Source organism: Erpetoichthys calabaricus, chromosome 7 (genome assembly GCF_900747795.2).
Source record: "Erpetoichthys calabaricus chromosome 7, fErpCal1.3, whole genome shotgun sequence".
NCBI lineage: Eukaryota > Metazoa > Chordata > Cladistia > Polypteriformes > Polypteridae > Erpetoichthys > Erpetoichthys calabaricus.
The window spans coordinates 254,643-282,295 of NC_041400.2; the positions used below are offsets into that span (position 1 = coordinate 254,643).

General features: G+C 52.2%; 2 protein-coding genes across 5 annotated transcripts in view; one reads left to right on the plus strand and one right to left on the minus strand.

Annotated features, from left to right (window-relative positions):
* Positions 1 to 27,653, minus strand: part of LOC114654531 (nuclear factor 1 B-type-like) — a 131,779-nt gene that overhangs the window by 36,904 nt on the left and 67,222 nt on the right. For all 3 annotated transcript variants that reach the window (XM_028805135.2, XM_028805134.2, XM_028805136.2), the window contains exons 3-6: positions 8,045 to 8,098; positions 3,457 to 3,525; positions 909 to 1,029; positions 624 to 742 (exon numbers count right to left, since the gene is read on the minus strand). In XM_028805135.2, coding sequence (XP_028660968.2) covers positions 624 to 742; positions 909 to 1,029; positions 3,457 to 3,525; positions 8,045 to 8,098 — 363 coding nt within the window. The remainder of the gene's footprint in view (positions 1 to 623; positions 743 to 908; positions 1,030 to 3,456; positions 3,526 to 8,044; positions 8,099 to 27,653) is intronic.
* The window catches only part of LOC114654528 (alcohol dehydrogenase 1-like), a 247,194-nt gene continuing 240,903 nt past the window's right edge, over positions 21,363 to 27,653 (plus strand). For both annotated transcript variants that reach the window (XM_051929820.1, XM_051929818.1), the window contains exon 1: positions 21,363 to 21,366. The gene's annotated coding sequence lies outside the window, so the exon portion shown is untranslated. The remainder of the gene's footprint in view (positions 21,367 to 27,653) is intronic.

Below are 27,653 nucleotides of genomic sequence, written 5' to 3' on the forward strand. Positions count from 1 at the left end.
CAGCGTTAGAGGCTGTGCCACGGCGTGTGGTTAGTTCATTTGACAGCATGTAGATCGGTGTAATTACATTCATGGTAGATCTATAGCTGCTGCTCCTTCTTCTGGTTGCTCCCGTTAGGAGAGGTATGTAGATATAGATAGAGATATGTGAGAGATATGAGACCCCCACACATACACCATGTCAGTTATGTTACATCATCTGATCCTACGACCAATTGCTCAGTAGCTTCTAGACCTGCTGATAGTAACTGGTATGAGTGCCAATGGTCCTGTGCCATTCAGCAGAAGGAATAATTTTGTCATTTTTCTCCAAAACCATTTGGTCAGTAAATGAAACTCTACCAAATCCTCAGTGAAGCCATCCGACATCACAAAGTCACAGGTGGACCACAGCCTATTTATTGTAGCAGCATCAGGTGCCATTCCTTTGCTAGGCACACAAACCCACTCCAACTGAACAATGTACAGCCAGCATTTAGATGTGAGAAGACAGCAGGCTGACACAGCAAGAACATGTGAATGCCACACGGATGGACAGTGGCTCCCATAATAGTGAGCACTAGGATAATGCAGACATGAAGAGACAAAAACAAAGAAAGAGCCAAGTCAGAGACAGAGCGTACCTTGATCTCTTTCATGCCATGTCCTGCTTCCGCTTGCTGGGGAGCTGGGAGAGGAGTAGAAGTCCCCCGATGGACTCGTCTCCATGCTGTCCTCTAGCGAGATGGTCTTGGGCCGTTTGCTGTTTGAAGGATGAACAGAGTGATTTATTAAAGTTCTGCTGTCTGGTTAAGTATTAAAAAACACAAAGACCACTTGGGTGGTAACTTTAGGCCACATTTGTCGGAACCACTTAATAAAGAATCTGAAACTTTGAGAAGGTTGTGCCCGGTCCCGGTTCAACTCACTTGCCAGGAGGAGACGACAAGGATCTGTGGAGGCCAACGCTAGGGTTCAAGTCATGGTAGTATGGCTGGGCCTGCAGCTCACTGATGGGGAAGTTCACCCCACTTCCTTGGGTTATGGGCGCTGTCAAAACACAAGAATCAAAGGAAGAGGTCAGTGCAGAAGAGGGTTCTTCAGGGCTTGGTGTGCTAAAAAAGAAATACAATATGTCACCTTGTGATCTGTTCATAAGTACATAAAATGGAAAGAGGTAAAAAAAAACAAAGGCATCACATCAGGATGGAAGGGAAGGCCTCTGGGGCACTGAAGTCTACCTTGGGGTGTCCACAGGCCACACGTTGTGCTGACTTTACATTCAGGTCCATTCTGGTCTCTGGTTAGACATTATAAAGTGACAATGACATCAGGCATGTCTCTGAACAGGAGTTGGTGGGTCGACCACAAGTGTGATCTGCCTGCGTACTTTTAAAAGCTCAATGCAGAAGACTACATGAAACGGACCAAAAGCAAACCAACCTGCATCTCATAGGGAGTCTTGCTACAGAGAACATGGCCCAGTGACTTTTTCAAGGACCCCCAGAGAGAGTGGAACTGAACTGGTGGCCGTGACCTACCCAGAAGTCCTTGAGCATTCAGTTTTTCTGTTACCCTAAGCTGACTATATGTGAAACTCCAGTGCGTGCCTTACGTTCTGAACATTTGTAGGCCCTTTAGGCCTACTGCTTACACACTTGTTCATTGAGCCCCCTGCATTCATCCCACTCTTGGGTTTTTTGCACTTTCTCACCATGACTGACACTCATTTTCACAGATTTACTCATTTATATATATATTTTTTTCCCTGATCACCTCATTTGGTGAACACGTTCTACATTCAAGGAAACAACCGAGGAGGCCATCTGCCTACAATCCAAATGTAGAACCACAGGGGACTCCTGAAACTGTCCACGGACTACCTGACCAAATGTGGTCCTGAAGGGAGCAGGAGCCTTCCTCACTTTTAGCACAGCACACGACTTCCTTCACGCTGAAGAACATCAGGGGGCGCCATGTCTCATGACCTTATTCTATTAGAGCCAAAGGAGTGCCTGAAAATATTGCACAGTGGGCACCCTCACTTGTTCATAAAGGCCTAATCAGCTCTTGTCAGGGGATTACTGTTAGTGATCCACCCACCTTTAGGGTTGTTAGGGTCTGAGGCGCGTGTGCATTTGTGTGACATTACTGTGGCCGTCTTCAAGGGACTAAGATGCAGACTGTTCAGTCGTCTCCAAGACTCGCTTTGACATTGTGGCGGATTTCTGCTCACCCCTTTGATTTTAGTCGATTGTCTTGCAAACCCAGCTTGCCAGATTGCCCTGTCAAAGCCTCTCGCCAAAAGTCTCCTTGCTCTGATGGTCACAGCTGACAGCACCATCACCACTACCAAGTCAGTGTAGCTAATCTGTCCACTGTCACCCTTATCGACTTCGAGCTGAACCGACCACTTCTGGAATTTACTCTCAGATTCTTCTTTCAAAATACAGTAGAAGAAGAGCAGCTAAGCACATCACCCCTGATCTCGGGTCTCCACACTGGCCTCCACATACACTTTGACTGATATCCACATCCTCCTCGGAGCTTAAGAGGTTTGGGCCCCCAACACGAGTCTGCTGGAGTGGTCATTATGATATGTCAAGTGCTGAAGGAGGGCAAGTCTTTAGCCCCAGGGGGTCCAGACCACTCCATGGGTTTCAGGCCAAAGACTTCATGCCCCACTCCACTTGTGTTTTTACGAGAGGCAGAATTAAGCTGCTCAGTTCTTGGCTTGACCGTCTCTAATGTGTATTGTGGCCTGCTCCACATTCAGTTTCTTTTCTCATTATTCGGCTAAGGATCTTGGACAAACCATAAGAATGAGCAAGCGACTGATCTCATCCACTGAATATAGTGCCAGGGTGCCAGGAGAGATGTTAGCATTGAATGGCTACTAGAGCAACGGCTGACAATCATATAGTCACAGCATCACAGGACATAGAATGAGGTGGTGGCCAGTAGGCCAAAGGTCAGCATTACTGTCACCAGGGGGCTTACTATATCTATATGGGCCTTGACCAGAGGATCATCACGATGAGCTCCGATGTCACCTCTGCACCCTAGCTGGCGCTCACTCCCACCTTTACCACCCCAGGAGCCAGTCAGCCTTAGACTCTGTTTGAAAAGATGTTGGGAACTTCTCCCATTAAAAACCTGTCATCCTGGAGGCACTTCCGCCTGCCAGTTACACAGGGTTCATCCTTGGCCCACCCAAACCTTTATGTTCTCTCCTCTATTTTATTACACCCCCTTGTAAGCTGTGCTGTTATCACAGGTCGATTGTAAATCTGGGCCTCTGTGCAGTGAAGAGTGCTATATGATAACAAACCAAAGTGCAGATTCTTCATTTCCAGTCAGACTATAAATTCACGATTGTTATGAAATGTTCCCATGATGCCTTCAATAAGAAGAGCAGAACCAAGCAAATGAAATCAACAGACAGATAAAGACAAATGAAATGCGTTGAGCACTTACTTCTGGACACTCTCACCAGCTCCGAAACACTGAAGACTCCCGATTTTATAAAACTGTCCTCCAAGTAACCTAGAAAGACAACAGAAACCCCACATTAGCCCACTCAACAGTACAAAAGACCCTCTGCCCAGGCTGGACTAAGCTGGGTGAACCAAGATAAACAGCCTGGGTGATGACAATGGCCTGGACTTGGGTAATGGAGTGGACTTTCAGAGTTATCTAGGAAATCATAGATTATGTTGATCATAGCGATGTGCAGAAGAAACCTGGTGACATTATACAGGGAAAAAAACAATAAAAATCATAATGTGGGCAGGGCTAGTGAGATCACCATAAAAAATGGGGAAGTGAAGAGCAACTCAGTGCATCCTGTGAATGAAGGACATGTCTCCAAAGCATCAAGCCACATACTCCAGGGCACCTGGTGGAGAGCAGGAGGAAGTGCATTGAAGATTGAGGCTAGGAAGCCCTCCTTCGAACCAAGGGAATCCGAGACCACCTGACTGGACAGCCTCGACCCATTCATCAAACTCCTAATGTGGACGCTGCCACTAAACCACAGGACTCCACTGCCGGCCCCTGCTGTTCTCAGTGCTGCTAGAAGTTGAGCTCACGTCCACCGGCTGCTCTGTGCAAGCAGGAGGATTTGGGGACTCGGGTTCAGCAGACGCAGTGGGCTGTGGGCGGTGGGGGGGTCAACAACAAGGCTCCAGCTCGTCTGTTACATGCAAGGAGAAAAGGCAGATATTGGCTCAGTGGACAGCGGGCTATGAAATGATAGTTCTGAGGCTAGCGGCTTGTTAATCCATGTCACAGTGACAGAATTCCTAAAAGTGTGTCCGCTGCTTGCTGTCAACACGGCTGGCATTATTGCTCCCTGAGCCAGATGCCATTCACGGCTTGGCCAAAGCTTCTGAGCACATCCCTGGTTACTTCTTCTTATTAGGCACAACTTGTGGTGATTGAAGAGGACCAACATGTAAGGCTCCGAGATGCCAACACAAAGCTGGGCAAAAAGACAATGGGGCTTCTTCACTGGACGCGGCCTCCACACTACATGTCGACACACTCTTCAGACGCCCAAGTCTGCGTCACCAAAACATGGCATGCATGCTGTGAGGGTACAGGGCCATCATGGGTACAAGGAAAGACTCACTAAAACACAACCCATGACCCTGTCTTCACATAGCGCCTTGCTAAGGTATAAGTGTCGACCATCAAAGCGCAGATAGAAGAAGGGACTTCCTCAGAGGCAAGCGAGCACCCCACCCACAAACCCACATATCAAGGCTGAGGGGCAACGTCCTTCTCTACTTGGCCTGGGCACCCAAGGGTCCCAGTGCACACCCACCAGTCAAGTCAGAGCCAGTAGTGGGATGTTGGCTGATGCACAGCACTCTTCTTGGTCAGGTGACTGAAGTGTCACACTAACTCCTTGTTTTGATCCAACATCTGGAATGTTTAATACTTGTGGAAGGTCTGAGCCCATAAAGCTGAAAACTGATGGAAAACGTCATCTCCACTTTCAATCTTTTTTCATTTTTTTCCCAGCACCCCCAACTCCCCCGGGGAGCCCGGCCCCCCAGTTAGTGGGCAGTGCCGTGGCCGAGCACCCTCAGCAGATGTTTCGCACGTTTTTGTTCTGACGCCTCGAAGTGAATGTGGCTCACCACGCCACCACAACGTTGTTTTGCTTACTTTTTCTTTTTATTTTGTTTCATTAACTTGATGCTGCACTGGAATTTTCCATGACAAGAAGAATCCTGATGAGGCGTCACATCTTAGGACTTCAACATACTGTACATTCCAACGCGGTGTCACCTGGTTCACTTTTGGTGTGCCATTCCTCTACAGGCCACGACGTGACGTTTGAGCAGGGCGGGCACCAGCGTGTCACCTCTTGTTCTCCACATCTGTTTACTCGGCAGCACCTCAGGCCTCCGGCTTTGGTACTCTGGGCATGCAGCAAAGACGCCTCCATGGCAGGTGTGCCACCCACTAGGTTCCATTTCTTAAAATTAGGGTTTTCTTTTTATTATTTTGATGCTATTTTCTGCTGTCAGATCATTTTGTGAACTTTTTCTGTTTTAATGAAATTATAACAAAATGCACACCATAGCAAACCTGCAGATGTGCCCACAGAAGACACCCTTGTGCTTTGCCAATCTTTACCTTTGTGAGGAGGCGAGTCCAGACCGCCTGATTCACCCCTGTGTGTTCGCACAGTCGGCAGGTGGGTCTTCTGATGGCCGTTTTTAAACGCATCTTTTCATGATTTTATTCTGCATGTGTCCGCCAGTTGCTTCCTGTCTCTGCACTGAGCCTCATATTTTGTTCTGGTAGTGCAATGCCAGCTTTGCCAATTATAACAGCTGCAAATATGCAGAGGCAGTAAGACGGCTTAGGCGACAGCCTGTGTCATGTCCAGAAGGGGGCACCATGATGTGAAAGGGGACGACCGAACAGAACTGACTGGACTGGCGTGCATCTTGAACGCAGCTTCAAGTGCCTGGCAGTGCCTTACAATGGCGGGTAATTCACACAAGCTGTGATGGATTAGGAAGACGTAAAAATGTGCTTGTCGTGTATTGACGTTTTTTTCTGCAGCTTGTCTCAGGATCCTAATTTGTGGTTAGTTTCATCATTTTTCACTTCGGAGCGGACGTTTTCATTATGTTTTGTATTTGCAGCGAAGCCATTTTGTTTTTCATTGGGTGTGCCACATTTGATTTGCTGCTGTTAGGCCACTCCCCCAGGAGTCATGTCACAAGACGTCACTAGAGGGTGGCCTCGTCCAAGATGGTGGATAAGCTCTAGAAGCCTGTGGAGTGACGTTTGGCTATGGAGGGATCTTTGCCACTTGATTTCTGACTAAGGATCTTTCTCACGTTTTCATTTTAATGAGAGATTCTTTTGTCTCAGCTCCCTGTGTGGCCTGCCATCTGCTCCCGCACACTTAGTCTCGTTTTGTACGAAGTCACCTGAGGTGACAAGTCGCCAGCGTCCTGAAGTTTGTCGTTCACCACGGCCTTTTGTTTTTGTCTCCTTTGGCAGTTTGCGTTTCTCCGACATGTTGCAGTCCCCCACCACTTTACATTTTCAGGGTCTTTATAAAATTTGCCACCTTTAAGTGAGCTCAAGGTGACCACTGGGGTGGTCAGCAGGAGGTTACCAGCCATCGGTTTATGAAACAGCATGATGTTGTTTTTAGCAGTCCTCATTTTATTTCACCGATTTTTCATTTGTCTCAGATTTTGCTATCAGCAGTAAGACCTTGGGAATGCTGGTGGGCTGCCATCTCTCAACTAACCCAGGATCGCTCAGGAAGAAAGTGTTGGGTACAGGGAGGTCTGACCAGTCCTGCCAGGCGACTAACTACAATAAGTGGACGAAAAGCAAAGTCTGTCGGTGCAGCAGTTCTGGAAACCAAGTCTTACATATGTGGGGGGCATTCTGCACTCTCGCACACCTCGTAACATCCTGCTCATCCTCTTGGCGATGCCTATTTAAGATGCCCACTTTATTTTTCAAACAGACGACCTGCAAGGTGTCTAACTGATATGACAGTGACACCCAGGCCATGTTGTTTATGTGGGCATCGGGCCATCGCTAAGGGCCTTTCCTTCCAGACAGAGAAAGCTACGCCCTCCTCACTCTGTGCCGCCGAAACCGCTGGTGTGCTCATTTCCAGCCAATCGAGCTGCGTTGTTCTGATGTTTCCTCAGAAATACACGAGAAATCTGGAAAAACCAGACCAACAACAGAGAGCACCTGACACACTACTGTTCTGCTTGAATATGCCAGGGTACTTTCTAGGGTGCGGCCACTTGATCGGGACACAGTTATTAAAATAATGAGGACAAAGGGCAAGCTGATCAGGTTGCCAGCACCCAACCATCCACCAGAAGCTGAAAAATCAGGGTATCTGAAACTCGTGTGTGTGGCACCATTGCCCTCGTGTCTCTTTCAGTCAGTGCCTCTTTATAGTCTCCTTCCTGGCAATGTCTCCGCGTCAAGTCTAGTTAAGGAGGATGGCATTCAATGCTCAGGTGATTTGCAGTCTGACAGACAAAGAGCCCACGTCACTGATGAGGACGAGGTGACGCTTGGTGTGTTGTTAAGCTGCGGGGCAATGCAGCTGGGGAAGTCAAAGAGCACGGAGGTCTCAGGATGACCATCATTACACTGCACCTCTTGTGTCACCACACCGGTGCCTCCACTATCCACATCACGGGTGACAAGTGGCTCCGTCATGCTTATGCTTACCCATCATGCCAGATACTAAAACAAGCCGTCGGCTTCCCAGAAATAGCCACTGTAAGAAAAGACAAGGAAGTCTCAGCAAGACACGTACAGCACGGCCCTAATTCCTGTGGCTGCAGGTTCTTCCTCGTAACTGAGTGGTGACACTCGGAGCACAGGGCACATACTGTGTGGAAACAGGAGTGGCTGGCAAGTGACATGATGTGGAAGTGGCCAACCTAAAAACAGCCTGACCAGAATGGGCTCTGCTCAATGGCCTACAGGGGGGCCACACCTTTGTACTCCACCACTGATAACATGCAAATGAGCAGAAGTTGGCACCTACCTGGAGGGCTCTTGCCAGGCTCGTTGTTACTTGGGCTTTCAGATTGCTGGGAATCTGTGGAAGTGAAACAAAAAAAGAAGACGGGTTAGAAAATGACAGCCAAGACAACTAAGACACAAAAAGGTGACAGCGGACGGCACCTGCCTGCCTTGACTGGAGACCAGTCTATTAATTAGGGCACGCTTACACACTCGCATCAAGCCAAAGGCGGGAGGGGAGCCCACACAAACCCCACCACAGCCAAGCTCAGATGCAGTGAAGTGCCAGCCCAGCACACCCCCTTTGTGCGTGCCTGCCATGTGGTTAGCTGGGGTGAAGGGCCAGCAGCTTTCTGCCCAAAGGACGTCACTTGAACAGCTCATCGAAAAAGTCAACCTTCGATCGTCTGACACATTAATGAGAGTCACATGAAGACTGGGGGCGTCTGGGTACCCATCAGTGGTCAGGCGATGCTGTGGCCTACTTTGGTTGTTGGGAGTCGAACTGGCAAATTGGATGTGTGTGAGGTCACATCTGACCACTGGACACAGGTCATTTCTACCTCATTTTTATGTGTGTCCAGCACCCAGATGCCCGCCCAACAGTACACCATCTCTTATGTTGTTCCATGGTAAGTAACTTCATATTTGGTAGGTTATGTTCTCTGCTGCAGATCCCAGTTGATGCCAGGCTCTTTGAGAGGGCTGGTGGGCCCAGGATGCCCTCGGTCAAGTCATGGCTTATTGACTTCTGCAAAGCCTAAGGCAGTATGGCCTACTTATCCATCTTTAGGCTGTGGGCGCCATGATGCCCGGTGAAGTCCTGCCGCCTGGTGTTGATGGCTCATAGATACCACTGGAACACCTACAGTGATGGCCTCCTGAAAACTAGGCCTGACTGGTAGGTAAAAGGTTCAATGAGATAACTTGCTGTCCTAGAAAAGGGGCAAATGCCAAATGCAACCATCCGCCAGCCTTGTAAGACCGCCACATGCCAGAAGGTCTGAATTAAATCAACATTCTATGGACGGTAAGGTGGGGAAGAGGTGCTTGAGTGAACACTTGCCTGCCGTCGAAGTCCGATACCCAAGACGGGGTTTGACACAAACCATTAAAAAAAAAAAAAAAAAAAAAAGAGGTTGATGGCCACCAAGTGACCTGGACGTGTGTCCACCAAGTGAATGGTCCACACTCCAGACCGCCCGTCCTAACATGAGGGCCTCCCATAGCGGGCATCATGTGCACAGCACAAGACCATGCATGTTAGTCCAAAGGCAAAGCAAGCACAGCCTGACCCTGAAGGCAATGCTGGCTCACTGGGTGGCCTAACAGCGGGTGAAGTCAATGAGTAGAGGGTGTGAGAAGGTGCCACGTAATGTATTAACATGACTGAGTGAAGCACAGGTGGGCCGTCCTGCACTGTCTGTGTGCAGCGCACATGCCAGTCCTGGTCCAAGAACAACGTGTAGACTGGCCCTGCACTGGTGTGTGCGTGAATTGCAACCCATGCAGGGTTTTTTGCCCCTTTGCATGCCCGCTAGGACAACGATTTTAGCCATGTGACTCTGCAGCAGTGGTTAATGCAGCTGCCTCATGGCTCAAAGAGAACGAGTTTGAGTTTTCATGTCCTCCCAGTGTCTGTCTGGGTTTGCCTGGCACCATCCCAAGACATTTACGACAGAACTGTGATAGAGAGGCGTGCCATCCTGGTTTACGGATGCCAGGAAAGAGTCAGCAGTCTAAAACTGGAATAAGAGGACTCTAAAACTGAAGATGGCACTTGGCCGGCAGATTCAGCAGAGATGACTGAGCAGAGGGGTGTGGAGGGGGCAACCATGTGGTGTGCCACGCTAGTGCAGCTCCTCACTACAACGCGCAACTCGAGGCGCTCCAGTCAAATAAAAGTTGGGGCCGACACTCCTGAAGACTCAATTTGCATTTCAAATGGCTGCGATGAACAGAAGAAGACCAAGCCAATGAAAGATGAAAACGGCATTCAAATGCCAATTAGGAATGGAAATGATCAGGACTCGAGGAATCGAGGGGCTCTTCCAGTCTGTTCTAGCGCATTCCGTGACTCGGCCTTCAGACGCTTCATGCAAATCAAAGGAGGTGCTCAGTGGAGTTGCCCTCTGGCCACTGACATTAATAAGGTGTCGAAATGCACACGCCTGCCAATGTGCTCTTGTGAAGCATCATATTGACCCACGAGCCAAGCTGACGGCAGGCAGAGACTGCCAGCCCTGGCTAAACTGGTACAGCCTGTGGTCAGTCCTGCTCTGCGCAAAACAAACGGAAGGCTGCCAGTCCAAGTAGGATACAAGTGGGCACTGCCCGCAGGCACAACGCACTGTTAGAACGCCCAAACCCACTGCGGCCTTCATAACCTCCCATGCAGGATTCAGACTGCACACCCATCAACTTCACAAATGGACACAGCTGATGGGCACTGCCATCCCAAGCTGGCTTAAGTTTCCAGCCTGCTAATGGTGAGGGGGCACGTGGTGTCCACAGGATAAGCAGGATTTCTAGGCAGTAAAACCTCCCATTTGGTCGTTCCTCTTCTGTGCCAGCGTGGCACCCTGGACTACATGGCAACCACATATGCGTCAGCCAAGCCTTCTGCCCTTTGCCACTCAATTGATCCACGTGAGCTCCATTCGCGGGCACCTCCGGCCGCACAAGCACACGTAAACAGGCGGCCGTCGACATTTCAGGAGAGGCGGCTTGGCAGCCATTTTAGACGCAGCACCCCGCGCTGAGCACATGGCTAACCTCGGCTGCCAGAAGCGCACAGGTTGTGAGCCAAGACGCGTCTTGGCAGTGGCAGCGAACTTTAGAAAGGCGCTCGCTCCAGAAATGTCGGCTAATTACAAGGCGCAAGAGCCGTAATGTTTGAACAATACAGCTGCGTTAATGTAAATATTTGATCTGGCACTCTCCTCCGCCCACCGCTCGCCATACGAGAAGTCCTGCGCAATGCGAGGCAGCACATCCGCTTTCACTCAGGCACCACAGATGGCAGTGCCTAGCGCCAGCTCGCAGGAAGAGGCGGGCCAGAGGTCGAGGTCGAGGGGTCAGCAGATGCTCTGTATGGCGCCTTGCACAGGACAGGTCAGTGGGACCTTTCAAAACAAGCCCAGCCACGGGTGGCACACAGAGCCGTGCCAGAACACAACCTGGTGGCGGCTTGCGGCAAACACCAAGCGCTTGGCGGCATGACCATAAAAAAAAAGTTTTGCCTCAGGAATAATGTATGCCAAGTGCAAGAAACTGCAAGCGCAGAGACGGCTGGCGTGTCCTCCCCTCGGGGGCCGGCTCTGCATACTAATGCCACCCGCGCTCTCTTACACAATGCCGTCTAGATGCCACCATTCTGATGCACAATAAACAGACATTTCACGCAGGAGTGAGCAGCCAGGCACAATGTGCATCTGTCGTCACCGCCAGCGGGCTGCCTCTCCGCGCCATCCCCACACCTGTGCCAGCGGACACCGGGGCTCTACGTCATCTTGTTAACGTGCAGGTTAGCGGCCGTACCATCTGCTGGGCTCTATCTGCGTGCCAGGTGTGAACTGGGCGCCGGGCCACAGCCCCTGACCTCATCCTGAAGAATGGCAAACATCCAGGACACCCATCGTATGCCAACGGGAGCCGGGATATAGATGTAATGATGTACGCATATTGCCATTCATCGTGTGGGAATAGCCAATCGAAGACAGCCGTGTGGCACTTGAGTGCCACAAAACATGCTAATGAAGTCTCACAAAGACACCGGCTGGCAGGAGGCCAGTGTAGTCCATTAGTCGTGAAAGGTGGGCTCCCGTCAGCCCGCCATGAACGAGGCAGCGGAGGGTCCTCTTCAAGTGCCTGCCTTTGGTGGCCACTGGGGACACTCTATTAGCCCCTTGTGCCAGCATGTGCTGCCAGTCAGTCGGTTTCAGGACATTACTGCTGTAACTGGACTATGACAAGGCTAGTGGGACTATACCGACTCTGTCACTTCAGTGCCCTCTTAGTTTAATTGGAGGGGGCCAGAGAGTTGCCATGCCATGCCATGCTGCCCACAGACATTCTGCTGTCCTAAAAAGGGGGAAATTGAAGGACACTACAAGGTTTACTTGGCCGACAGGCCACCGCAAAGTCACCGCCAGGTCGACTCGTTTCGTGCATCGGTTTACTGAGACGGGCCCGAGCAGAGTGGGACTCAAAGGGACGCCTCTCACTTTAAACACCCGCTCCACGAGCAGATGAGCGCCACAAATCACTGTGGCGATGCCCGCCGCTTGCCATTAAGCATATGCCGACGGGCCTGCGTTGGATCAGAGACGACAAAAGATGCGAACATATAGTGTCCTTAACAAACCTCCCACGGCGCCCTGGGAAGCATTTGTCTTCCCTTCTGTTTCTGATTGTCAGGCAGCAATAAATCATGTGCCCACAAGCCGAAGCCGACAGCCTGCTTCGGAGGCAACCAGAGCCAATAAACAGCCTCGGCGGAGTGGGCACCATGCCAGCCATGGACTCTGTCCAGCTGGATGAAAAGTGGCCAATGGGAGCGAGCCGCTGCCCCGCTCCACTCACATATTTCAAGTCTGCTTGTAAAAGACTAACGAGACTTGGGGACCAATCCGCGGCGCCCAGGACACCCTCCAGTGGGAGGCATGGTGAACGGCGACTGCAGTGGCACAGTGGCGCACCGATGATGTCATTCAGTTTGACATGCCCCACGGATGAGAGTGCTATAAAGCTGCCACCCCTCCTTTCCTTCTGGTCTGATAAGCGGGGTTCAGGTCACACAGGCACGTCATAAAAAGCTCACGGGACCCGAGACCCACAGGGCATCACATGGCGTCCCTCAAGTACGTCACACAAGGCATGCGGACGCAGACCGGCCAGCTTGGGAAGCCCAACTGGGGCCACGCTTGGCCTCGTCAAGTCGGTGGGCATCAGCAGAAATGACATGAAATAAAAGGCAGCAAAACAACAAGGAGGACACGAGGAAATCCGAGCTGGGTGTCGCCAAGGGTGGGAATATCATCAGCACCAACGGACGGCAGCAGAGGAGGGGCATGAAGCCCAATGGGCACAGCAAATACAAGTGGCTGAATGCCCGGCAAGGTGATACCAAGGGCAAATGAGGCACAACCAAGAGTGACTGGAGACATGGCACCTCCACAAGCCAGCGTGCATGAAGGAGGCCACAGACACCCAAGACTAAGGATGCCAGGGTGCAAGGGCACTGGAGACAGGTGACGTGAAGGGACTGAACCTTCGGAGGAGAGCTTGGGACTCGAGGCACAGCCCAAGTGAAGCCGGCGGGGCGCTTCAAAGACCACCGCAGAAGTTAAGAGTTGATGTGTGCAACGCAATGCCGGGTACAGGTGGCTCAATTACTTTGGCCCAGTGGCAATGCAGGAGTTGGTTTTTCTTTATTTACCCTTCCCAGTCAACTACTAAGAGCACAGCCTAGCCTGGCAGAAGTGGGCACAGGGGAGGAAGTGCACCTGTTACATAGTAAAATGTGAAGAGGATCATTGGCATTTAAACGCAATTCAAGGCATGAGATGGGGCACCCGAGTAAGAGTTGACTTTAATTGCTGCCAGCTCACACTGGTGCCCATCAAGCAGAAGAGCGATGCATGATCACTCTTCATTCTTATACTGTTTGCCACACACGTGTAGAAAAGCGATGAAAGCAGGAATCCTGGCCAAGGTCATAGGGTCTCCAGGCAGCCTCCGCTACCCGCCACCGTCACCCCGGCGCTCCTGGCACGCCTTCCGACTCCGGCACATGCACCACTGATACAGCAGTAATGACTTGTGGTTTGGCTCCCAACTTGTGTTTATGTGGCTAACTGGAACCACCAAATTAATTTCAGATCCTCTCTTTTAACAAACCGTGTGCCCATAAAAGTGCGGTTGCCATGGTTTCTGGGGACGCTTCAAGAAAACAGACCGACAATTTGTCTCTGCACACAAATGCCAGCCTCAGACATGCAGGAATGTGAAAGCCGCACGGCGTGGACAGGCTCCTCTTCATCGACTCCAGCGAGACCCCAGGCGGGCTCACAGCATGAGGGGGGTGCCACCCGTCTGTCTGCAGGACACGCCCATGGAGTGGGTCACCACTGCCACAAGGTCGCTCCATCCTTCCAGGAGCCAGAGGCTATGCCAACTGCACTGGGTGGAAGGCACGCCGGCCCATCGCAGCGAGATCACGTTACTGGCACTTGCTGGGCCAGAGCCACAAGATCCCGGCGGCATGTCTCTGCATCGTGTGCGTGACCACCCGTGTCGGTCACTTTGTCCATCTCTTCATCAGCTACACGTTCTGCCTGACAGGGAAGGTAGCAGATAGAGCTACCATTAAGAAATGCCAACACAGGAGTGGGCCACGAGCGGCGACGGGCACCACAATGCCGGAGGGAGGATAGCCAAGACTTCCCAGCCTCCCCCTGGGCTATAAAATCAGAGGGGGGGCTTCTTCCCTTCCCAAGGTGCGGGCAGCGTCACACCAAACTGGCACCCAAGTCAAACAAAGAGTGCCGAGCGGAGCGCCCCTCGTCCAGATAACAGTGCCGCTATTGACACGGCGCTTCCTTCCCGCCTCGTCCTGCAGCTGAGCGCTCGCATCCGCCCGGCTTTATAAGTTCCTCCTCACACAAAGGTAGGAAACGCCTGAATTTTAATGCGGCATTGTGATGAGGCTCATAAATCACGACTTGTTTCATCTTGCAGTCTCCCCGCGCAGTTTGCCAGAGGAAATGATAAACGTGAACTCTGCCGCTGCCGTGCTAGGACACGTCACCCTGCACAAGACGCCACACTCGCGCGACTTCCAGGGGGGCCCATCCTGTCGACCTGCCCGGCCCTCTCCCCATCAGGGTGGGCGATGCCCTAGTGCAGTGCAGCGAGCCGAGCTGGGACTCCGCTTTAGGTCTCCTCGCGTGAACTAGGAGTGGAAACAATGGAAGACAAGAAACGCATGCAGAGTTCGGGGTCCCGGTGCCACAAAGCAGACGTTGGTGTGCCAGCTCACAACAAGTGCCCGAATAGAAGCAACGGGAGAAACGCCACCGTGGTGCCCCTGCAGAGCAACAGCCAGGAGAGCGCAGCAGTGCGAGCGGCCACCCTGACCGAGACATCACTTCATCAAGTGAAATGGACTGGTGCCACCAACTCAAAAGGCCCATCCAGAATTCTTTGGCCTTCCCGCCAGCCCTACTTGTGTCTTGCCAGGAACATCAAATCATTTGCCTGCCTCAACCCACTGACTTGAACCCCAAGCCATGACAAGATTTGGCTGGTCTGGGCTGAGCTGACCCGAAGCACAATGCCCACCATGACTGGGTGCCCTAATTCAAACAGATGGCTCACCTGCTTTCACACATCATGAGTAGCACCGGGGTCTTTGAGGGTCTGCAGCGAGACATGCCCTCAGACACCCTGTGGCCAAAAAGCAACACTGGGCAGTAGAGTGCTGCTCGCCCGCTAGTGGCCTTGGCCTGCACGTCTTGTGACCACTGGCCTGGCACCCACGTCAAGCAATGCACATAAAGCTGCATCCATATCAGCTAGGCCTTCCACCCTGGCGTGTCCTTGCACTCTTCTGTTACCAGGTCTCATATAGAGCAGCCCTGATGGCTTGGCAGTGCCAGCTGCTTGACTAATGTTACCTCGTAGGGGTCAGAGGCGAAGCCATAAGGACGTGAGACTCGATGGATTAGCCATCGCCACCGTGATTGCACCTGGGCTGGCTCGTGCTCATCTTCAAGGCCCAAAGCAGCAGCAGCAGGAGGGCAGCAGCCTGGCACACTCCACCTAACGGGACTGGTTTTACTTTTTCACAGGCCAACAAGACAGATCACACTCGATCACAGAGCGGGGCCTTTGAAGCCGGGCATCGGCCTCAAATAATGACCAAGGGGGTCTGGGTGGATGTGACAGTCAGGGGTCACTCAGGGTCTGCACTACCCTTCCAAGAGGCGGTTGCACCAGCCCTAAATTTAGAAGGAATCCACGTGACACGTGGGGCTGATATCCAATCCTCCTCGCCATTAATCTGCCACCCAGCAGGGTAAAGGAGACGTGATGAATGAGGCATTAGCACGTCGAGTTACGTGACCTATACGGTTACACGACATAAATCTCTGAGCAGGCCAGGATGAAAGGCCTCGTCAGCGTTAACAGAAGCGCAAGAACAGGGACATGAAAGAGAAAGCCGGCAGTAAAGGTGTGCGGGCGACAAGCCGCGGCCTGACCTCAGCTCCATTTGTCATGCGTGTGATGGCAGGCCGCTCGCTGGGTGCTATCGTTGGCTGATCAGTCATCGTGCTGGCATACGAGGGCCTCCATGCAAATCAGGTTTCAGATCATATAGCACCCTTTACCATGAGCACCATCACAACGTGCTCAGGACATCGTTAGCCTGGGCTCAGTGTTTGTGCTGTGGCGCCCACGGAGTGCCAGCCTCACGACACGCTCACCTTGGCTGAACTCGCTCCTTATCATTCTCAACGCTTTCCTTGCTTTTCTCCACCGTTGGAGAGACAATGGAGGGTGTAAGTAAATCACAAGAGGCTAACTGAACATCTGCCAAGACCTAAGGGTGCCCGTGTGAACTTCTCCCCTGCCAATGTTACGCCAGCCGGCTCTACTCGGCTCAGGCTTGGGGTCGGCAGGCCTAACCACCTGCAAATACCAACAGACAAACGAGAGGGCAGACGTCACGTGGGGCACTTTGCCATTTCATGTCGGTACGCCTTGGGTGGTCATCCTTTGGAGGAACTGAAGGCCAAGCCGAGGGGTGAGAGGTCTGATGGGGGGGGCTGGCCGAGGCCAACGTCCGGGTGACCACACCAATAAGAGACAGCTGTATGTTACACCCGGCAGTGCCAGATGTACTGCAGGTCCAACTGTCAAGAGAGGGCCGAGTGGTCTGAGGCGGTGACGCCCTGTCCCGTTAGGCTGCAGAGGTGGCACTCGGTGGAGAATGAAGACCGAACCCAATAACCAAATGCAGAGATGCGCTGGCACAAGCTCAGTGTGGGATGTTATGTGCCCCTCAGTGCAGGGGCCGGCCGTTCTGGGCATGTTGCTGAGGAAGGCTAGCTAATTTTAGCCTGGCAGCAACCCTGGTGTGGTCTGCGGCCTCCCCGGGTCACTCCAGAATTAGACTCGAGATCCGCTGACAGAAATAGAACTGCAGCCGGCTTGCAGGCTGTCAGTGCCACTCTGTCATCTCGGGGGCACACACTCTCTGGTCACCTAACTGGTCTCGTCCTTTTTCTTCTTCAGATTGAGAGATGACATTTTGGAAAAGTTGAGGATTGGTCTGGCCACAGCTTTAAAGCTGACCTCCTTTTGTCATGGCGTCCACCGCGGAGTGTCATTTGGAGAGGGGGGTCAGTCCAGTAAGCCACCATAGAATGTCACAAGCACGTGGACCACGACCACTTCCTGGTGTCCACAAGACGAGCACTGTCCCAAGAGGTGACTCGCTCTGCTTGGTCGTTTTCTTTTTATTCTCTTAGTTGTATCCAAAGACTATGGAAAAACGATGAGCGGTGCGGACACGGGTGCAAATGACACTGGGGGGCAGCAGATACGTCGTGCCTGTTAGCAAGTAAAAAAGAACAAAACAAGAAAGGCCTCTGTGCCCGCTGACGCACACAAATGCTCGCCCCGTCCAGTGACGACTCCGGCTTACCCGACAAGACAACGAGAAACCTTGAGGGGCCTCTCCACATCCCGCCGACCAGCAAAGAATTCAGTGCAGTTCTGCCAAGGGACCCCTGCAGACCACAATGCCTGTCGGACGCCTTTAGCCATAGCCTGGAGTCGTACACTGGCATTTCGGGGAGGTGAGGTGAGGTCTGCCCAGGGATGGCCGCTCAGTGCGGCACTTTGGCGAACTCGAGGAAACGAAGGCTTCAGGCGTGCCAGCTCGAGTGACTGCGCGTCCACCTCCACGGGCCGTGTCCGAAGCGGCACGCAGACCCCGAGGTTGGGCAGCGCCTTTTAATTTTGTACGAATTCTGCATCATGGAGCACAAACAAAGCTGCCCTATAAATCTTTCAACTCTTTCCCAGGCAGGAATGAAAGGAAGCGCCGGCTGCGGCGGCAGATGACAGACGTCTGTTTACAGATAAGTACTATTTACGTTTTTGTTCAGATTTGTTTCTGTTCGATCCTCGTTTTGGCGCTGACATCTGAAATAAAAGCATCGACAGAAGTGTGCTGGCAAAACGACGACACGAGGGCCTGAGCCGCATCTCTTGAAGAGAGGTAGCCCCGGCGCTCGCGTTCTGCTCGACTCGTTTGCGGCCCACGCCAGCCCTCCATCGCAGTGATGTGTGCCGTAACCCGAGGCTCCAAGTGTCATCCTCCGTGCAGGGACATGCAATTACGGGATTAAAAGGCCTCGCCGGGAATTGCCTTTTTGCTTCGTCCCTCTTCCTCCACAAATTTCCCTTTTCACGCGTAACGAGACAACGCCTGTTGATTTGGCTCATCTTTCAGGTTGGTCTCTTTGGCCCCATGAGGATATCTTTCTACAATGCTGAGGGGTCCGCACTTGGGACAGCAACCTCCTCCTGTAGCTCACCAGACTGGCGCGGACCTCATCTACAGGCCTCTGCTAAATGAGCGGTCAGCTGGGGCACACATGAGGAGGGCAGGGTCCAAAGTCAAGATCAGGCCTCACCTCCGTCCCTGTGAATGTCCCACACGTGACCGGCGACTTAGTGCCTTGGGCTGACGCTGCTGGTCCTGGCTACTCACCACTGCGCTTAGTCACTCGGTCTAACTGGGAGAGCCCCGACCAGACCCCGAGGACGCACAAGCACGGCCTCCTCCAGTCACTTTGTGGACCTGCCAACTCAGGTGCCAGTCCAACATTTTATCATATCTGCCCAGCACCAACGGTCCTCCCTTGAGCCCTTTTCGTCAAGATTGGTCGTAACAAAGCTTCCCATATGTTGGTTTGTGAGAGAAGCTGGAGTGGAGGTGATAAAAACTCGTCTTCTTTAGAAAGTAATAAGGCAGCCCGTTAATCCCGAAGGCCATCAGGGCCGACTAAGACGACTCAGCCGGACGGGCCTTTTAAGAAGGCCATCAAAAGGTAAGCGGCGGGCGCACCTTCAAACCGCCGGCCGTTCAATTTCTGTGCTTCAGAGTGAAGACGATGGATGAGGGACAGCACACCTGCAGAAGCAGGCCGGGGTCCTGCCCTTTCATTGCTTCATGACCACTTGGGGTCCCCGCACACCCCCTTATCTACGCTGACGTCCCTCAGAAATGGACGGTCTCGCTCGGTTTGGTTTAAACGCCGATACTGGCTCATAGATTTCTCAGGAAAAACACGACGCCGCCTCTGCGCGCCTCTCGCTCGTATTTACAGTTCGCGGCAGACGTCAGCTCGGCTCAGATAAGATAGAAAGGCAGCTGCGGTGCGCTGGAGCCTAAAGGGCCGTATGCCGCCAGCTCAAACGCGACGAGGCCTGACGTAGGCACGCCAAGGAGTTCACGCCATTGACTTCGGCTGGGCTCTGCCTAATGGCACCCTGCCCACGGCCCACTGAGGCAGCTCCAGGGCAATCAGACAAACCTCCTGCAAGCTCAATGGGGCTGGATGCCAACCCCCGAGATCGGTGCCAGTCCCCCGTGTGTTGCGACATCCACAGCCACGTGACACCACAGCTATTCGTCCTGACCAGAATAACCAGTCCGTCAGGCCACTCAGATGGTATGCAAACAGAAGGGATGGAGGGAGCAGACAGAATTCAGCTGGCAGCTTCTTTGTGTTCGCACCGGAGGGCGTCGTTTTCTTCATCTTTCCTTTTCCTGACTTGTCTGAAAGAAGAAATAAGGCGGCACACGAGAAGTACTTGACCCTTCACCCTGCCCGCTAATACCCTGGCATCGCGGGTGCCCGTCACCCTCGTCACACCATCCCCTTGTCTGACGTGTTCAGTTGCACCGCTTCTACATTAAGTGCAATCGAAAGGGAATCAGAAGAGCTGGTGCGTTCGCTCCCGAGACTCCTCGTGTTTCCATATGTCACACACCACCAGTAAAAGGCGACAGCCAGTAAAGCCAGGGACAGAGTGGCTCTGCCAACCACATGTCACCTCAGCCACAGACGACTCTCGGGACGGGGTCCGAGCAGAAAGAGAGTAGAGATACAAGAAGAGTGAAGCAGACGGCCATGGGGGGCCATGCGACTTTAGACCCTCAGAAGTGCCCGCTCAGCCTCAGGGTGGGCCAGGGGAAGAGTGGCCGGGCAGCCAGCACACACAGGACCCTCGGCCAGCTGCTTGTTTGTGGACTGCTCTCGTTTTGTGAAACTCAAGGCTGGAAATCGAGGCGTTTGATTCAATGGCAGGAAAAGAGATAGGATGAGTGCCAGGCCATCAAGCCTATCAAACTTGTGACCAACGTCTAGTACCCCTCATCCTTTGTTGGTGAAGAGGAGCTGGAGATGATGGCGCCATCGTCAAATCCACGTGGTGACCCACTGGAATATTTACTGGCCTATGCTTTTCCACCCTCTATATGGGGCCCTCATGGAAAACTAAATGACAATCTAATCCAAACCAACTGACTAAAGACAGGACAGGACTGAAAGAGGGGCACACGGTAAGCCACTGGCATGCACTCTTTGATCCATATGGTGTGAGAAAGGAAAATCCAAAAGATGTCCCGTGAGAGGCAAGCTGGCAAGGTTTGTGACACAAGTGGCATCGTGTATTGGCGATATGCTTGTTGGCTGAAGCCACTGTGGCGTGTGGCCGGACGTGCACCCGACACGTGGAAGTACAATGACAACAGGACTGCGCTTTAAAACACCAGTGTGCCCACAACATCTCTGAGCTGCCACTGTTGACTTCTGAGGAGCTCTGAAGATGCCAAGGCACTGAACATACAAACTCCTACTTTTGAGTAACAGAGGGCCACAGCCAATCCCAGAGGCACTGGGCACAACGCAGGAAACAGTGATGAAGGAGATGCCCGCTCACACACAGGGTTAATCGAAAACCACCAACGGCATGATATGTGGAAGGAAATCTCACAACAGCAAAGGGAGAACATGCAAACCTCACATGGATGACACCTGGGCATGGACGCTGTGAGATGGCAGCGCCAAGCACTGCGCCACTGTGCTAAATATCAAACCCAACAAGACTTTAAAGGGCTAGGAAAGGCTGACAGAGGAGAAGCCAAAATGGACTCCAGAGATCCGTCTTCTCATTCCTCACAGCCAGAGTTCTAAAGTCAAGAATCAAAGAAAGGAGAAGAGAAGCAAAAGTGAGGAACAAGGAATTGTAAAGACGCACTCGGATAAATAAGGACGCATCTGGCACGCTGCTTTTTAGGGAACTGGATGGCAATCGTGTCACGGTGCACAAATGAGTTTCTTCATGATCCATGACGATATTAATATTAAATAAAGTCAAAATACCATCAAAACAAGCGCTCAGAATGTTTCAAACACACAGCAGGGCAGGCGACCTCGAGGGACGAACACAAAGAAAGACGACTTAACACGCGTAAGCAGGGCACACCGCAGCTCACAGTAACCTCAGAACACCCCAAAAGTAAAGCTTGTCACACGCGGCCCACCCATTACCGACCTCACGAGACAGCGGGTGAGACCCAAGAGCCGCCATACGGGCGCACCATCTGCAGCAGAGCCTTCAAAGGCCAAGACGTACTACGCTGGCACCCCTGCTCCAGACGTCCTAGACAAGGGTCACTGTCTGTGAGCGTGAAACCATCACGGGTGTTCACAGCCAAACTGGGTTCAGTCTTGTTTATAGACAAGACCACTGAAGAGCCAAGGTGGGCTCTGCGCCTTACCAGTCACTCTCAAGAATCGACTCCAGCACCAACCAAGTGAAATGGTTAAAAGGCAGCCAAGGGTACCCTGGAACGCCAGTGCCTGTGCCAGGGTGAAGAGAACTGAAGTAACAAACCTGCTTAACACACAAAAGTAGGGGCACACATTTCACAGTTACCATTTAACATGTCGGGGGACACCTGTAGAAAAAGGCTTGACAGACATGAGGAGAACGTGCAGACTCCACATAGACAGCAAATGGGCACAGGACTCCAAGTGTGGACACTGAATCCACGGGGCGGCAGCGCTAAGCACTCCGCCATCATGCCACCTGGTACAAACAACAGCAAGGTGGAAATCGGGCACACAGAAGGAGAGACATCAAACACACGTCACCAGAATGTTGTGGGCAGCAGGGATAGAAAACAAAACAAGTGCAGGAATACGCAGACTGCAAACAGATGAGATGTCTACAAAATGGAGACATTACTGAGGACTGGAGGCCAACCAGCTTCTTAGCGCTACCCAGAAGACATGGCCGGGAAGACCTCGGGCTAATAATTCAGTGCCAGGCCCCACTGTGGCACCATCCTGTGCAAACCTAGCCTCGCACTGGTCCACAAGAGGGCACACAGAGGGCTGGCATTTGAACTGCGGACTCTGGGGCAGCACTGATGACTGTGGCCAAACTTCACTAGCAATTCTACGGTTCTATGGGAAGGGCACTTAACTCTTTAAAACAGCGTACCCCTCAACAGACCAAGGCACGAATGCAGAGGCTAAGAGCCAAGCACGCAGGTGGGCACAGACGACGCTGACGGACTATCAGAAAGACTGGTAACAATCAACCATGTTAAACTGAAAATGACCGCGAAACAGGCAGAATATCCAGCATGGAGTCAGCCAAATATGGGCCGGCAACACGGAGCAAACGAATACGACCATCAACCGGGGCTCAAAGCAAGAGGGAAGGGTGAGCCAACAGGAACGTGCAGGACGGAAAGCACACACTTGAGACCAAGGTCTCTTCAGGCGTGGACACACGTGACCGGACAGACCCCGCCAGGCAACGACAAGCTGCGAGCCGGCCTGCCCAGGCGTCAAGGCTCCTAATAAAGCGATTCACGATGCAGAATGGCTGGCCACAGAGGAACCACGGTAACCCAAATCTCATAAAGCTCCGACAAAACAGAAGACGTGTTCCTTCACTCGCCTCTACACAATGGGGAGGCGCTGGGGGCGCAGGGCCCGCGGCATTGTGCTCCTCTGAATGGTGCAGCAAATCGCATTTCACCCTCTCACTGCAGGACACGGCCTTGCTGGCGCTCAGTTGGACTCGCTGTGATCGTCACATCGGGCCTGCGTCTGAAAAAGCTGCTCAAGGAAGTCCTAATGGAGCTAAAAGGTGTTTGTGAAGAAGTGAGCTGTCTGAAAGGCAGCGTGGGCAAAGGCCTGGGCGAGCAGAAGGGCCTGGGCACACACATTTAGCGTCACTTTAGACGTTGGCCTGTGGCAGCTGCCACTTGAGGGACCATCACAAACACCTGCCACATAAGCCTGCTTTGGGCCGGGCGCTGCAAGGTTCGACTCGGGCCGATTCACAAATGAGTGGACAGAACTGACCAACTGACCATCAAAATGCAATTCACACTTGCGAGGGCACGGTGGGGGAGGAGGGGGTGGCGGAGCAGCATGTGGACTGAACGGGCCACCCTTCTGTTACTCTTGACTAGGCTGTCACTGAAACTTCACCACCACGGATGAGAAGAAACTCCCAGTGACACCCTAAAGACTCCAAGCTGGTCACTATGTTAGGCTTCTTAAAAAAAGAAGCAAGTGGCCATCGGGCACTGGGCATGGAGTCCCATCAGAGCTTTGTAAAACTACAATCAGAAAGCGACTGGAATAAACCTTTGGCGCCATTTGGGAGTGAGCTCAAGCCCCCTGGTCTTGGCCCAACTTTCTCCACTTGGTACCCGCCCAGCCATTGGCTCACACAAAGCTGCCACGTAACATCTTGGAATTTCAGTTTTCTTTAAACGTTTCGTGCACCTTTCAATGAAAATACCTCCACTGCAGCTGTGTTGACACAAATGTAACTGTCCTGGACTAGACGAGGCACTAGGGGTGCTGTACCTGGGTGGTCCTATGCCAGGGCTTAACCCAGAGCCCCCCAGGTCCACAGCCAGTGAGACAAGAGCACTGCGAGTGTGAAAGTTCGGGGTCGTCGTCTTGACAATCAATATGTCACTAGGATTTGTGCTTCATGGCCATGTCGCCCGAGGTTCTGCTCTGTTCGCACATGTGTGACAAGCAGAGGGCACAGGCCCAGTCCAGAGCTGCCGCCCGCCTGAACCCGAAGCCACTGCGATGCTACCAGGCCAAGTCGGAGCAGGCAGGCGTGGACGTGGCCCACACATAGAGGGTGATGTGTAGCGTCCTGGTGGCACAGAGCTCTGTGTGAGGTGTGCTTGTTACCCTCCAAGACATGCGGCACAGGCCAACTGCTGGCCGTAAACCACTGTCCAGATGCTTGCTGACCCTAAACTGGGCAACAGAAAACAGATGGATGGAAAAGAAGGGGTCTCGTAAGAGAAAATCCAAAGTGATCCTTGGTTCGGCTGGAAGAAACCCGAGACAAGGCCTGAAAGGGGCAGCAAATGGTGGACCAGAGAAGACCACCATGGCCTCCACCATGCCGCCAACTTGGCCAGCACGTGTTTTCAGGAGGCCGGCAGAGGTCAGCTGACCTCTGCTACTAACTGAGTGGACTTTCAGTCCCCATGAGAGGGAGATGGCCACTTTGCTCCACTCTCCTCTTGTTTTTAACTACAAAGTCCTCCATTTGGAGTTATCTTGGGAATGCACTGGCATAGCTGGGGTTAGGAGATGAGGGCACTACTGTTACTACCAGGCGCCCGCCTTGTAAATTCATGAATTTATCAAATCCATCTGGTTCAGTACGAGGTGACAGGGAGCTAAAGCCTATCTTGGCAGGAAGGTAGAAAGCAACCCTGAATGAGATGCCAGTCTCACTCACACACACGCGCACACTCAGTCTTGTGCCAAACGCTGCAGAAGAGACAAACACTCAGAAACACGTCAGAGAAAAAGAGGGTCAACGATTCTGTCCGACTACCACGCCCGGGTGTCAGCGGCAGCAAGGATTGCTTTAGTAGGCCCGGCTCATTAACCCGACGGCTAATTGAGCGGGCGTACTGTAAATCTGGCACTGACCGCGAGCACGTGCCCGCCCTGCAGACAATGCTGTTTGTTTACCGAGTGGAGTGAAGGGTCCAAAGAACGAGAGTGCAGGCGTGGAAACCGCAGGGAGGAGAGCCCAGAGTGTCCACCCGCTGCTGGCGGTGTTCATAACCTCTTCCCCTCAAGCAGCATCTGCCTTAGCCAATCTCGCCTGGGCCAACTCCAACAACAACATCTGCTTGGCCGGCTGTCAAGCCCGTGGACAGTTATCTAACGGCCCTTTGTCTGCACTGTTTATTCTATGGAATGAAATGCCTGTGTGATCTGCGAAAAGAGAAGGAGCCAGGGAGGAAGGGGGGCGACGAGGATAATACGTCCCACCTGCTCCACAAATTAATTTCAACGTGGAGAGACGATAAGACCTACGGGGGGACCGAAGTGGGCCTTTCAGCGGGACGAGAGGCGCTCGCACCCACCTGCAATCAGGCAGTGTCAGAGGGCAGCAACCAACCTAGACAAGCCAACTACGTCACTACGGGGTCACACCGGCAGGACCCAATGGAAGGAAATCTGACACGGACACTGAAACAAGGAGGAGACGGGGAGACGATGCAAACACCAAACTGATGTGGATGGGACAAGAAAACACGCAGGCAGGCAGGCAGGCAGGCAGGCAGACAGACAGACAGAACGTACAAAGCCGAGGTTGTACATCGATGTCACTTTACAGTTACAGGACTGGCACAACTGGCCCTTCCCTGAAAGTCTGGCATGCAAATCATTGTGTGATGTCACTGGACAGACGGCTCCCAGCTAAATGGTTCCTCGAGGACTGTGGGAGTACAAGCTGAGGGATGATTTGGAAACGTTTGCTCTTTCTGCAGCCAAATGTGCTATAATCTCATAAATGAAGACGACAAGAGGGACAAGAGCAAGAACCGAGTCCCATCAGACCTTGGCACCTCCGCACCTCCTGCTGGGGCACATCTCCTCACACCCGCTCTTCTCTCTTCGATTTTTAGGGGCCATGAATGAGTGACCTGTCCTCGCTGCCATTCCTTCACTGGACACTCGGCGCCTCACCATACGCCCCACAAAAGCGTCAGAAAAGAAGACATTTTCAAGAGAGCTGTGCCCAGCCGAGAGGTACCTGGGTGTCTTGTTGGTTTGTCTCGTTGTATAAAGTGTCACTTTCAGGTAAACGGCGCTGCTGATATTTTCAGACCACATGCTCCAGTTCGGGGCCACAGCTTGGCTGACCTCCGAGACTGCAATGGCAGAATGGATGAGCTGTAATTTCTTCAGGCGAAAATAAGGAAAAACTTCAATTTTACTTGTCAGAAGAAATAAAAACGTGAGGGTCTTAGAAATAAACGTGATCGCCAGGCCAAAGTCAATATTTAGGCATTACTATGGAGTCGCATCTAAACTAAAAATGGTTTGTTAACCCTAATACGGAGGTCGGCTTTTCATTTAAGAAATCTTGATCTCAAGATGCTGAAAAATGAATTTGAGCTTTTGGTGTTAGATTAGTGTAATGCACTCGTTACAGGACTATCTACCACACCGTCGTACAAGCCTGACAAACCAACTGTGTCGCTGGCAAACCCTGTCACCCAGGAAAAAGGCCATGTGCCACATTCAAGCAGTAGGACCCCAATGTATTATTATTATTATTATTTCAATATGGGGGCTCTCCGCTAGTACATGAGCCACATACAGCATTCTGGCTCCATCTGACAATGTCTTGCTATGCAAATGCTACGCCTGGACTGACCCCAAAAGTGTCTTGCAGACGTTTTCATGAATTCAAGCTTTCTAAAATTACGCAGCGTATGTGCGACGTGGAGTCCAATCCGTCAAGACGAGGTGGCTGCACCTGCACAGCCCTGATGGCGCGTCTCTTCCCTCGAGCTGTTGGAGGGGGAGATGACCCCACTCATCACACCTCGCCCAGTGTAAATGACGTCCATTTGAACCCCTGCAGCCACAACAAGCCAGACGCTCGGACTTCTAAAGCCAAGAAAAAAAAAAAATGGATGAGCTGCCATTCACTTCCTGTACGCCACGTTTAGGTCAAGAAATCAACGCACTCGGGCTACCATAGCAACGCCCTGCACCCTTTCCAATGGGAGAAGCCCCATTTTTGTGTTCTATATTAATGTTGCACAGTGGGACCCCTGTAAATTCTGGACACACTAAACACAATCCATCTGTCACGCCTAAGGCAAACATACGGACAATCCCTCGAGGCCACTTCTCTGCTTTGGGGGCTAACATGAAGTTGGTTTGCCTCTCCACCAGAGGATTTGTGGAAGAAGAGCTCCAGTGCAAGAGGGTGGCAGGCCCACCCTTGTGCCATCCTCTGTAAAACAGAATCGTGACATTTAGGATCGGAGCAGAGAAGAGAAAGAGAAGGAGAAGGAAGGAATCTGGGACTTCACAGAATGAGGTGGGTCAGCGTGAGTAGATGAAGTGGCTTTCAACAAGTTCAGCGAGAGAGAGAAGGCAATGGACAGGATGAGCCTCAGCTGAGGGATCCTGCAAAGGATCCTGGGAATCAAGCCAAGTAGAATTGACTTT